This window comes from Hemicordylus capensis, chromosome 8 (assembly GCF_027244095.1).
Source record: "Hemicordylus capensis ecotype Gifberg chromosome 8, rHemCap1.1.pri, whole genome shotgun sequence".
In the NCBI taxonomy this organism is placed as follows: domain Eukaryota; kingdom Metazoa; phylum Chordata; class Lepidosauria; order Squamata; family Cordylidae; genus Hemicordylus; species Hemicordylus capensis.
The window spans coordinates 28,129,127-28,142,118 of NC_069664.1; the positions used below are offsets into that span (position 1 = coordinate 28,129,127).

Here is a 12,992-nt window from a genome sequence, read left to right on the forward strand (position 1 = left end):
CCTCCGCCCCTTATTTTCTGCAGCCCTCCAACCAATTGATTGAGCGGAGGGGAAAAGAGGAGCAGGAAAAGTAGGGAAGGAGAAGAAGATCAGCATCATTTGGAAGAACGAGAGGCCGGGAAGATGGCCTCTGCGCAAGGAAGCCCCTGAAGACAATACTGCGCTAAATGGGCCAAGGGTCTGCCTCAGGATAATGAAGCAGCTGAGCTTTCTTTTTCTCTAAGATATTTTGAATACGACTCCCCTATAGAAAGAGCTCCTTCCACGTTGTAAATTGCCACATCATAAGGAGGCTCCCCCCCTCCCTCTGTGTGTGTGTGTGTATATACATACACACATATATGGGGGTAGTTTTCTGCATGCAGCGGATATATATATATATATATATATATATATATATATATATATATATATAGGATAATTTAAAAAATCATTTCTGCCTACATACCTGCTTGCTAAATGGCATTTCTATCCCTAGGCCCAACTTTGTCACCCCAAATTGGCTTAGATTTTAAAATGCATATATTATCTCCCTTTCTGCAAATTCAAGGAGGAACTAGCTTGCAGGCACATCATTACAGCAATGCCTGTTGTTCAAGCCTCCTGTGAATCACGACTAATCACTGCTAAATTTATCTGCCTCTGTATTTGTGGACTTGCATATTTAACTTATCGGGTGATGGCTAATTGCTCTCTGGGAAATCAAAACACACACAGACAACCATCTCCTTCCAACTTACGTTCTGATCCTGTCCGACCTGTTTTAAGCTCCATGCAGACAAACCACTGCCAGATCTCTTAGCCATGGTGAGGAGATCTCTCAGGAGTACCCCTTGGTCTAATGTGGGCCCCCCTCTACCCTTTCCATCCTCATCCTCCTCCATGGAGGCATTCCCCATTCCTAAAAGTTTCTAGCAGAAGTGCAGATAGAAGGCTAACCAAAAGAGAGAGGCAGGGTGGATTTTTAAAGAGGCAGGGCACAGGAGCAATTGCCCCTGGCCACAAACATGGAGGCGTGGGGGGATCCAAAGTATGGCTCAATATTTGAAAAAAATAAAATAAATAACATTGATCCTCATCATAAAAGGCAGTAAAACTAATCAGTTAAAATTTAATTTCAGGATTAGGGATGTGCACAAAACCGGTTTGCCTGGTTCGGTTTGAATTCGAACCAGGTTCGAACCAGGAGGGGGTGGTTCGGTTTTGCTTTTGCTCGTAACTTCCCCTGGTTCGGTTCGAATTTGAACCGGTTCGTACATCCCTACCCAGGATCGAGAGTTTCATTTCAGTATTTGTGCTTGCTGCATTGACACAGGGGGCAGAGGCTGACATTTTGTGTAATGTTATGCACGTGGTGGGATGTAACTAACATTTTCACCATTGGGCAAGGGCAAGCACAAGAATGGCACCGAGTTGTGCAACCGTTTGGCTGTTGTGCAGCTCTGTGCCATTTTTGAACTGGTGCAACTGCACAAACATCCCACCATGTGTGAAACATTGTGCAGTATGTCAGCCGGAGAGAAAAAGGTGGGGGTGGCACAAAAAAACACTGTGCCTCCCGCAGGACCTCTCAGAGTCTTCAAAAGGGCCCTGGGGAGGGAAATGCAAGAGGAGAGGAGAATGTTAAGGTTAGCCAAATAGGAGAACCCCCTCCCTTTTTTTTTCTTGGTCCAATATGAACTTGCAATATGGGCTCCTTCCCCTGCCCATGTCCAGTCTGAAAAATGGGTTTGAAAAATTGGAAGACCGATTGGTGTCTTTTGGCTTTTTAAGGTCAGTTTCTTTACATTCCTCCCATTTATGGTAGCCTCATTTGTATTTATGGCCAGAGACAACAGTAGTATCTGTATGTATATTGATGATATGATACACAAGTGGGAAATGCCCTTTAGATTCCGTTTCTTTTATTTCACTTCTTCTGGAAGTTTTTCACATTCAGCTTTTAGTTCACACCTCCTCTGGAATAGAGGGGGTACGCTCACATATAGGCCAGATTTACCCCAAAGTCCCTGCAAGTTCTCAGGTGGCACTTCACACACAATTTGGGTTTTTCATTGCGCGTTAGAGTGTAGCCTGGTTTATATCTGGGGTAAAAAAAAACCCCACTTTTTGCCTCGGTTTTTTGGGGCAACTTCAAAGTCGCTGTAAAGCCTCACAGAAAACCCACGGCGAAGCCAGCTGTCTGAGAAAGCTCCTGGCAGTCTGGAGACCAGAGGCCACCTGACTCATAGACTTCCATATGTTTTTATTTATCCAGAATTCTTATACATGCCTTTTGAGCTCATTGAAGAAGCCCCTAAGTTGGCTTGAAATACATTTACAAAATATAATTAAAATAAATAAATAAAATACACAATAACAAAGACAACACATCCAGTTATAAAACAACACTAGTATCATTAGCCCCCAAACAAACAAAAAGCTCAGTGGAACAGATATGTTCTAACTAGCTGCTTGAATGCCAGCAGTGAGGGGGCCAACCAGCCTATTGAGGAGGAAATTCCACAATCTGGGGACCATCACTGAGAAGGTCCTATTGCCGTATCCAATGGCAAATAACAGAAAATAATGAATCCTTTCAGAAGGCCAAAAATTGGTTTGTTTTAGATGTGTAACCCACTATACATTTGATAGCTTTTTTAAAAAAAGTTGTTTTCCCATGTCTGCTTTATGATCGGGAAGATCATACCAATACATACATGCACATTTCACATACACACATACGTACAAAGATACACACAGTGGTTTCATGAGCCATGATACATTTATGTGAGTTGGTAATGGGCCACGACTGATAGCTAGATCCTTTGCATGTTTACTTGGAAGTAAGTACCCGGACTTAAATAAGGCTTACTCTCAGGGACATGTACACAGGACTGCAGCCTATGAGTTGTGGACTGGGAAATTCTTGTCACACACACCCTCTTGGGGCCTGGAGGCAAATTCATGTTCTCTCAGCCTTCCCACCTGCAGTAGTATGGGGATAATACTGGTCAGATTACTGGCTATAGGGCTGAGGCAAGCACTTTGAATGCGATGGAAATGCGACTGCTGTCTTGAAATGGGATCAAGGACCACTTCACATGAAGAGGATGTTGGGGCAAGCTGAAGAATGGGGTGGCTGTGTGGCTGGCTCCTGGGTTACGGAGTCAGATTCAACACCACGGGAACCAGTAGGGGAGACGGGGACGGGGAAGGTAGGACCCAGGGGAGCCTTAGATGTCTCCTGATCACATGGCTGGGGGCTGGGTTATGGGCATTCAGTATAAAGGCTGGTACCCAGCTGGAGAGGTTGGGGAGTGAGTTGTTGGTCATCAAATGGCTTCAAATGGCCATTTGAAGCTAATAGGTAGTAAAATGTGATACGTTTATAAAGTCTCATTTATACTTTTTACAATTATCACTCCTTCTCACTGTGGCTCTTTCTTTTTTCGGTTAAGAGGAGGGGACTCAGTAGCCGTCACATTGGCATCAAATCCAATTCCTGTTGGGATGATGTGAGGCCAGCTAGCCCAGGGGCTCTCAAGCCTGGATCCCCAGATTTTGGACTACAACCCCCATCGTCCCCTGCTGCAGTGGCCAACAACACCTAAGGAGCTGAGTTTGAGAAGACCTGGGCTCGTGCACACAGAGCCTCTCCGTCTTGTGGATGCTCCAGTTTGTGACTCCCTGTCTTTCGGCTGGAAGCACATTTTGAAGGTTTCCCCAGTGATGGCGAATAAGCCGGGGTTTTGATTGTTTTTCTTTCCAAAAGAGACTTCTTTTGGAGAAGACTTGCACTGTTGCCCCTCAAAGTTCACTCATGGTGGCATCATCCCAGACATGCCAAGTGCAAAGAGTCGTGGGACTCCGCCTAGAAGTCAGGGGTGCACAAGTCAAATACCCGGATGGGCCAGAACCAACCATGACTTGGTATGCAGGGGCCGAGGTGAATTTTCAGCACATTAATGAATACATTATGAATTAATTATTAGAATATTAATGGAAGCAATTATTAATTACTCACAGCACAAGGAGGTAAGAGGAGGCTCCTCACAAGCAACCTTTCATCTTCCCTGTCCCCCATGCACTTTCAATGCTTGCAAAGGTCAGTTTTGAAAGGGGGCTGACCCCCTCCAGGTCCATGGGGCAAGGTGGCATTTTGCACCTCACCTCAGGCACCACAATACTTTGGGTCAGCCCTGGGGCCAGCAAAAAAAAGTCCCTGCGGGCCAGATCTGGTCCCCGGGCCTTATATTGTGCAGGCCTGGTCTAGATGCTTCGGTCTGGAAAAGATGGGTGATACAGAGAAGACTTGGGGTCTCTGCCTCTAGTGGTTTTTATGAGTTTTTAACAGTCATGGTGTCCCCCACAAGAATCTTGGGAATTGTAGTTTGGTGAAGTGTTAAGAATCCGCCATTAGAGGCCACAGATCTCACAGAACTACAATCCCCTTGGGAGAGGGAATGATTAAAGCAGGTTATTTCTTTCCACCCACCCCAATAAACCTCAGCCCCGACTTATCTGCTAGAGCAGGGGGTTCCCAGCTGGTGGCACTCCAGATGTTGATGAACTACACCTCCCATCACCCCCAGCCAGTATAAATTGTAGCTGGGGATGATGGGAGTTATGTAGTTTAGCAACATCTGGAGCACCACCACCAGTTGGGAACGCTGCGCTGGAGCACGTGAGGGAAAAGCGCCAGCAGCAGCGGCAGCAGCAGCAGCTCCAGTTTCTCTCCGCTAACTTGGAGCAGTCGTGTGGTGATTCCTTGGGAAGAGGCAGGGGCTTTGCAACCCCACCGGCGTCTGAGCCGCGGGCAGGCTCTCTAGTGCAGCGGAATCTGCTGGAGAGAGGCCATGCCGGAGAGATCAAGGGCAGCTTTCTGGCAGGCTGAAAGATTAGTACAGATGATTCCCCTGAGCCCAGGAGACAGTTCTGGGCGACAGGGCCTGCCTGCGGTGCTGTAAGAAAATCCAAGCACAACAGAGAGAAATCGAAAGGGCGACCTGCAACCTTTTCACTCTTCTGTCTTGCAATAGCCACTGAGATTGCCAAGCAGCTTCCGAGACAAGGAGCACCGTGAGCTGAGCCTTCCCGGATCAGACCCAAGCAGGCGTGTAGCTATAATTGAGCGGATGGGTTCAAAGAACCTGGGGGCCCCAGCTCCTGAGCCCCCCCCCCACTCCACCCCTCCCTATTTTCTTCATTATTTCCTTCACTCCAAGGGGCCTCCAGAGAGAGGGGCAAACACGGGGCCCCTCTCCCCTAGCTATGCCCCTGGACCCAAGGACTATCTAGCCCAGCATCCTGTTTCCCACAGTGGCCCACCAGATGCCTCTGGGGAGCCCACAAGCAGGAGATGATGAAGGCAAACCCTCTCTCCTGCTATTGCTCCCCTGCAACTGGCTTTTGGAGGCACCCTGCCTCTGAACACAGAGGTAGCCTACAGCCAACAGGAGTAGTAGCCACTGATAGATTTGACCTCCATGAATTTGTCTAAACCTTGCTTAAAGCCATCCAAGTTGCTGGCCATCGCCAAATACCGTGGCAGAGATCCCAGAGAGGAAATATGTAGCCTTCATCCACAGCGCCCAAAATCCTGGTTGGTTTGCTGTAGAGATTGTTATGTGTCCATCTGCTCTTCTGTTGCGTTTCCAGGTGACTTGACTTTCTGGTTTAACCCATTTCTTGTCTTTTCAACAGTTCCTTGCTAACCTCTTTGTCCAGTCTCCTCCTAGAAGAACACCCAGCCCTGAATGCCATGACTCAATGTAGCTTGGTCTTGGATACGTCCTCCTTGAGATCTGAAGGCTGGAGTGTTCATTTGCTTCTTGCTAGGTGGGGCACAACAGCCCACCGGAGGTCCAAGTTAACAGGCAGGCAGATGTCCATTGCTTTTGGGCAGTTCTCCCCCAGTTCCTTCAGTCTTCCAAGCAAAGTATTTCTTCCACATTTTCCTCCTGGCGAAACCAAGAACATTCAGCAGAAACCCCAAGGACACCAGGTACATAGCCAAGACTCCCCCTTTCAGTATCCAGATTGTCTTGGGCGAAATCACCACTGAGTGCACGATCCACGCTCCCCCGACGATCCGCATTCCCAAGAATAGGGTAACAAAGAGGAAATCCACCACATCCCCCAGGCTGTTGTGGTAGCGGCCCATCTCCCGCAGGAACCAGCGCGCCTGCAGCAGCGGGTTGGTGATCTCGCTCACGAAGATGACGGCATTGATTTCGGTCGCAGACACACCCAGCACCAGCACAATAACCATGCCACAGATGCTCAGTGCGTGGTGGCAGATCATCAGCTCTCCCTCGCTGTTGAAATAGAGGCACCAGCTCAGGTCAAAGATGAAGTATCCCAGGGTTAGGCACATCAGGCAGACCTGGAGGGCCGTGTTCGGGGAGCCTGGAACAGCGAGAAGAGAATACATGAGTCTGAATTAAGATCAACCGGGGTGGCCCTTTCACGAGGCAAGGGGAGACAGCTGCCTCAGAGGGTAGATTATTGGGGGACCAGCAGGGTGGCAGGAAGTCCCTTGCTCTTGCCATTGGCCTTGTGGTAGTGAGCATGAATTGTTTCCCTTACTAAGCAGGGTTTGCCTCGGTTTGCATTTGGATGGGAGACTGCATGTGTGCACTGCAAGACATTCCCCATAGGGGGTGGGGCCATAGCTCAGTGGAAGAGCACCTGAATGCTTGCATGCAGAAGATCCCAGCCCAGGTTAAATCCCTGGCAGCATCTCCAGGTAGGGCTGGGAAGAAAGACTCCTGCCTGGAAGCCTGTAGAGCCACTGCCCGTCAGTCTAGAGCAGGCCTGCAACTTCAGCCCTCCTGCAGATGTTGGCCTACAACTCCCATAATCCCAGGCTATTGGCCACTGTGGCTGGGGATTATGGGAGTTTTAGTCCAAAAACAGCTGGGGAGGGGCAAAGGTTGAGCAGGCCTGGTGTAGACAGTCCTGTGCTTGAGGGAACAATGAGTTGACTCGGTAGAAGTCATCCCATAAGTTCTTATGTTCCAACTCTTTGGGACTGATCTGATGTTTGCAGAGACGCTGAGTAGTGGATCTCCTCACACCCCTTGCAAAGCTTGCAAGAAGCATGAGGAGAGAAGGAGGAGGCTGCAGGCAACCTTCCCTTCTCCTCATCCTCCCCACCACTTTGTAAGGGTTGATTTTGAAAGGGGGGCAAGGGGTAAGGCCCCCACCAGGGAAAGGGTCAAGGCAGCATTTTGCACCTCCTCACCTCAGGTACCTCCATACTTGGGGCTGCCCTGGGAAGAGCCCTGATGGATCAGACCCGGGGTCTCTCTGGGGCTGCACAACTTCAGCCCTCCAGCTGTTTTTGGACTACAGCTTCCGTCATCCCCAGGCATGGCGGCCATGGCATGGGGATGGAAATTCTAGTCCAGCAGCAGCTGGAGGGCCCAAGCTGTGCATCCCTGCCCTAGCCCAACACCCTGCTTCCAGCAGTAGGAAGGCTTCCGGCAGTAGGGGAGGGCAGCAGAAGTAGGGCTTCCTGCAGTAGGGGAGGGCAGCAGCCTTCAGGGGCTGAGTCTGCTCTGCTGTGTTAGGCTGTTGGCAAGAGGCCAAGGAGCCGCAGCGATGGGACCATTCCGCCCTGGCCTGCTGCTTTCACTAAGCCTCCAAACCAGCCCGTGGGGCTGTCACACGATCAACAGTAGGGTAGGAGAAGGCTCCCGCCCTGCTTGGGGAGCTGGGTGTGCTCCCGATTTCCAATTGCGTGTGAGATCAAAACGAGGTGGGAGTTGGCCCGCTTGGTTGTCAGCCAAGCCCCTGCCGGGCAGGTCGGTTTTCCCGCAGACCTTGTTCTGAAGCTGGGGACAGAATCTCAGGAGGCTGCGCTGACCCTGCCCAGCTGAGAGCCAAGCTCCATTTTTCTCTTACACCGGTCACAAAACAGGAGCACACCCAGCTGCCGAATTAGGGCCATGATGCCAATCCCGGGGCAGTCCACACTAATGGCCATCGTGTGAATTGCCCTGATCTCTGCCTTCTCAGCTACCGTCTGGGCAGTGTGTGTGTCCCACTGCGATGCACTGACAAGAAAGCGCCCCCTCGCACTGCCTGATTGTAACAGCTCTCTGTTGGCCCCGTCACCCCCAGCACCCCTTCCGTGCCCCGTTCTAGGTGGTGCCTTTTTCATGCCCTCCGCGTGGCAATCTGCATGGATGCCAGCCGCGAAAAAGGATTTGTCTGCTGTGTCAATGGCTCAGATGGCATGTGGCCAAACGGCTCAGATTAAGGCGCTGCTCCCAGGAATTTTTAGACGCCCCCCTGAGGGCAACAGGGGCCTCCGTGAAGCCATTAAAGACCTAATCCCAGCGATGAGCAGCCGAATATGCAAGAGGGCTTGTGAGGACACTGCAGCAGGGCGGACATTTGAGGCCAGCAGACACGGAGAGGGAGGGAAGAGAGCAAAAGGCCTACACTCGGAGAGATCATTTTGCAGCCGAGGTGGGACAATATTCATTTATTAGCCTTGCTATCCCCAGCACTTCCCATGTTTGACATCTCGTCCTGTTAGATCATTTCAGATGGCCCTTTTCTCAGTCCCTGATTTTCGAGAGGTTCCGAGTTCTAGGACCCACAAAAGGGCTTTTTCGGTGGCTGCCCCACTTCTTTGGAATTCTCTTCCCCTTCAGATTCATCTAGCTCCCTCCTTACTGGTCTTTGCATCTTTACTGAAGACCTTTCTTTTCCACCAGGCATTTGCCCTGAAGTTTACTCAATTTCCTTTTTACTATCTATTTGAGTTTGTTAAGCGTTGTGCACGGTTTTTTGTTCTTTTTTAAAAATTGATTGTAATTTTTAATGTTACCTTATTTACATGTTATTGTACACCGTCCAGAGTCTTTGGAGTGGGCAGTACATTAAATGTTTCAAATAAATAAATAGATAGGTAGGTTGGTCGGTTGGTCCTGGCTGCCTTTCATTTATTAATGGAATTGCTATCCCAGCCCTCCTCCAAGGATCTTACTCCATCCTTCCTCCAAGGAACTCAGGGTGCCACCAAAGCCCTCCCACTCCATTTTATCCTTACAACAACCCTGTGAAGTAGGTTAGGCTGAGGGAGTGATTAGCCCAAGGTCAGCCAGTGATCTTCATGGCTGAACAAGAGTTTGAAACTGGGTCTCCCTGTTACCACCGGACTAGGCAACCTTGGCTCTCCAGCTGTTGTTGAACTTCAACTCCCATCATCCCCAACCACAATAGATTATGGCTGGGAATGATGGGAGTTGTAGTTCAACAACAGCTGGAGAGCCAAGGTGGCCCAGCCTTGCTCTAACCACTACTTCATGCTGGAGCTATGTTGCAGTTCACAGAGTTTTGGATATACCCTGGGAATCATCTGAAACATGAAAGTTCTAGTCTTCTTGGTTATGGGGGCAAGCCTGACATCTTTTCTGTAGCGGCACTCAAATTACAGCACTCTTTCCCTAGATGTGTTCACTTGGTATGAACTTGGGTGTCCTGTTCTCCCAGACTAAGCATTTATATAGTGCTTTTGAGTGTTGAAAGTCCTTCCCATAAATTATCTTATTGTTACAACAGCTCTGTAAGGAGAGAGAGGCATTGCAATCCCCATGGTGCAACTGAAAAGGAGTGACCAAGGCCATCGAGTAGGCTGTGGCAGAGGTGAGATTCAAATCATGGAAATCCTGATTCACAGCACTCCACCACCTCTTATCTTTAGAGCCGCACGGGATTTGGTGAATGAGGTTTTCTGAAAGCTTTTTATCCTCCTTTTTATGAGAGGAGAGCTGGTTTATGGTAGCAAGCATGGCTTGTCCTCTTAGCTAAGCAGGTTCTACCCTGGTTACATAAGAATGGGAGACCAGAAGTGTGAGCACTGGAAGATATTCCCCTCTTAGGGGATGGAGCCGCTCTGGGAAGAGCAGAAGGTTCCATGTTCCCTCCCTGGCAGCATCTCCAAGAGAGAGATTCCTGCCTGCCAAGAGAGAGATTCCTGCCTGAGAGAGATTCCTGCCTGCAACCTTGGAGAAGCCGCTGCCAGTCTGTGAAGACAATACTGAGCTAGATAGACCAATGGTCTGACTCGGTATATGGCAGCTTCCTATGTTCCTATCAGCTGGTCTGCTGTTTTATTTGATGGGTGGAATTGTATTCCATTGGGTTTAGTTTTATTGCAAGATGCCTTATAACTGATGGTGTAAGGCAGGATAGACATTTTTACAAAGAAAAGAAAAAGATGGCTTCATGTACTAAAGGTGTAAGACCTGATAAATAATATATGTAAAGAATTCCCTTCTGTGACATCCAACTTCATAAGCAAACATATTTCTGTCACTGCACCTTAAGGAAGCATAAACCGGAGATCTCAGATAACAGCTGACCTTCTCTTCAACAGCACAGGAACTGTCATTGAGACCCACACAAAGGAAATTGTAGAAATGTTGTTATAGGGCAAGATGCAACTTGTTCCCAGACTGTGTCCTGCTATGCACCACTCATTCTGGTACAATTATTCTGATTACTAGTCCGTGGAATTGGTGCCAGTGTGGTGTAGTGGCAAGTGTTGGATTTAGACATGAGTTCAAGTCATGCTCAGCCAGAAGGTTTGGATCAGTCATTTCAGCCTGACCTACCTCACAGGATTGTTGTGAGGAAGGAACAGGGGGACAGGAACAGCATATGTTCCCTAAGATCCTTGGAGGAAGGCTGGGATAGCAATGCAATTAAGAAAAGAAAGGCAGCCAGGATCTACCAATGTCAAACATGGGAAGTGCTGGGAATACCAAGGCTTCTATATATCGCCTAATCCCAAATCCTCCTAATCCTAAATGTGGAGGTAGGCTATGATTTATCTGATATAGAAATAATAAAAAAGAGAGTGCCACTGAGCTTGCACAAAGTGCACTCCCTTCAACAACACCCCCATCAAAGCTTCAAATGTGGAAAGATTTTAAACAAACAAACAAACACAAGAGCGAAGATCCTTAGAAAGCTAGATTCTGCAACCAAAGCACCCCATTCTGCAGTCTTTTCTTTTGCATTCTAAATTCTGCAACTGCTATAAATGACACAATAGATTTGCTGTTATGCACCATTGATTGTGTTTCAATCTTCCACACCCAGGGAGAGACAAAGCTGAAAAGTTAGTGTGTACCGGGGGAAACAAATATGGCAGGCTGGAGGTGGAAGATCAAGGCGGGAGAACTCAGATGAGCTGGAGCAGCGAAAGGGCCTGGGGTGTTGCCAGAGGCAGGGAGGAACCGCTTGATAAGGTGCAGGAGAAAGGCACAGGGTGGAGATCAGAGTGGAGGTGACCTGGGTCAGGGGAAGCAACAGGAGTCAAGTAGGGATGTGCCTAAATTTTTCATATTGCTTTGAGCTTGAAACCAAATGCAGATGGCCAAGACGTTTTCTCAAAACAGGCTGTTTCAACAGAATAAAACATTTCGAGTGCTTTGGCCATAGGGAACAGTGGGGAAACTTGGAACACCCCATGCATATCTTGGATCTCCCCACGGATAGCTCCTCCGTGGTAGTTGGTGTTGGGTAGTAGGGCATGATGGGTGCTATCTACCACCCAGCCCACAAAAGAAATGGGCAAGCAGGCAATTTGAAACACATTTTTAACCTTCCCTCAAAAGCCCCATAGGATTGCAAGCCAGTGCCAGGAAACCAATCAGCAGGGGGGAAAGCAAGCCTCCAAAACAGCATTCGAAATGTGCAAACATTTTGAATTGAAACAGGGTTGTTTTGCTCCGAGCTCGAAACAGGCCCTTTCATTTAAGAGCATTTTGTTTTGAGCTCAGAACACCTGAAAACAGCCTGTTTCAAGTCGAGACGTTTTGCATATTCCTAGAATCAAAGGTGGAAGAAACAGGGAGTCCATGAGCATCGATTACAACTATCAATGGGAGCATAGGCCCTCCTACTGCAGACCCTGAAGAACCCGATTCAAGTTCAGTCCGTGTCAGATTGGAGCAGTGCTTTGAGGTGGAGATGGCAAGGTAAGCCAAGGGTTAGTGATGGCTAAAGATCAGGGCAACAGTCTCCAGGTCTGGCCCTTGATTTGGGAGAGTCACAGTTCTGCGGTAGAGCTCCTGCTTGGTTGGCTGAAGGCCCCAGGCTCAGCCCCTGCTGGCACTGCTAGTGGCAAAGGCCTCTGTCTGATTCCTGGGAGAGCTGCTGCCAGTCAGTGTAGGCTCGATTGAGCTGGATGGCTGGAGGGCCTGACTCAGTATAAAGCAGCTTTGTGTGTTCATCCCCGAGACCCCGACAAGGGCAACCCATCCCTATCTACCTGCATGAGTCAAAGGCCAGGGTCCGTCGATCAGAACAATGTAGCCAGAGAGGAAGGTAACGATCAGGCCATGCATCAGGGTGACCAGCCGGCAGCTCCATTCAGCTGTACGGTGCTTGTTCCGACACCAAAAGCCACTGTAGAGTGAAAGCCAGACCAGCAGGCTGAAGACCACTTGAACGGCAATGGAGACCATCCTCTTGTGGGGGAGAGAGAGAGAGAGAGAGAGAGAGAGCACACTCAGAAGACTCTCATGGTGCAGACATTGGGACATAGGAAACTGCCATATACTGGGTCAGACCATTGGTCTATCTAGCTCAGTATAGTCTTCACAGACTGGCAGTAGCTTCTCCAAGGTTGCTGGCAGGAATCTCTCTCAGCCCTCTCTTGGAGATGCCACCAAGGAGGGAACTTGGAACCTTCTGCTCTTCCCAGATATTCCATCCCCCAAGGGGAATATCTTCCGGTGCTCACCCTTCTAGTCTCCCTTTCATATGCAACCAGGGTGGACCCTGCTTAGCTAAGGCGACAAGATGTGCTTGTTGCCACAAGACCAGCTCTTTCATCCCCTGGAAACATAACTGCAATGGAGAGACTGAAAATTCAAGCTGGGTGGAATGGGAATACTTTTCTGCCTCCTGAAACACCATTATTGAAGGCGGACACAAAGGCCTCCCGAGGAAGGGGGCTGCACAGTTGGGGTGCTACAACAGCA

The 12,992-nt window shown here is 49.0% G+C and overlaps 1 protein-coding gene across 1 annotated transcript; it reads right to left on the reverse strand.

Moving 5' to 3' along the window:
- Positions 1 to 5,851: 5,851 nt before the first annotated feature.
- On the reverse strand, positions 5,852 to 12,473 carry LOC128333833 (TLC domain-containing protein 5-like). Its single transcript, XM_053269852.1, has 2 exons — positions 12,278 to 12,473; positions 5,852 to 6,390 (listed from the first exon to the last, which is right to left on the reverse strand). The coding sequence occupies exons 1-2, from the start codon at positions 12,471 to 12,473 to the stop codon at positions 5,852 to 5,854; spliced, it is 735 nt and encodes a 244-aa protein (XP_053125827.1).
- Positions 12,474 to 12,992: the final 519 nt, after the last annotated feature.

Excerpts from the sequence above, each read along its gene's own strand:
- LOC128333833 (XM_053269852.1), bottom strand. The coding sequence starts at position 12,473 with ATGGTCTCCATTGCCGTTCAAGTGGTCTTCAGCCTGCTGGTCTGGCTT. Across the intron at positions 6,391-12,277 it reads CTGGCCTTTGACTCATGCAG|GCTCCCCGAACACGGCCCTC; the intron begins GTAGATAGGGAT and ends TCGCTGTTCCAG.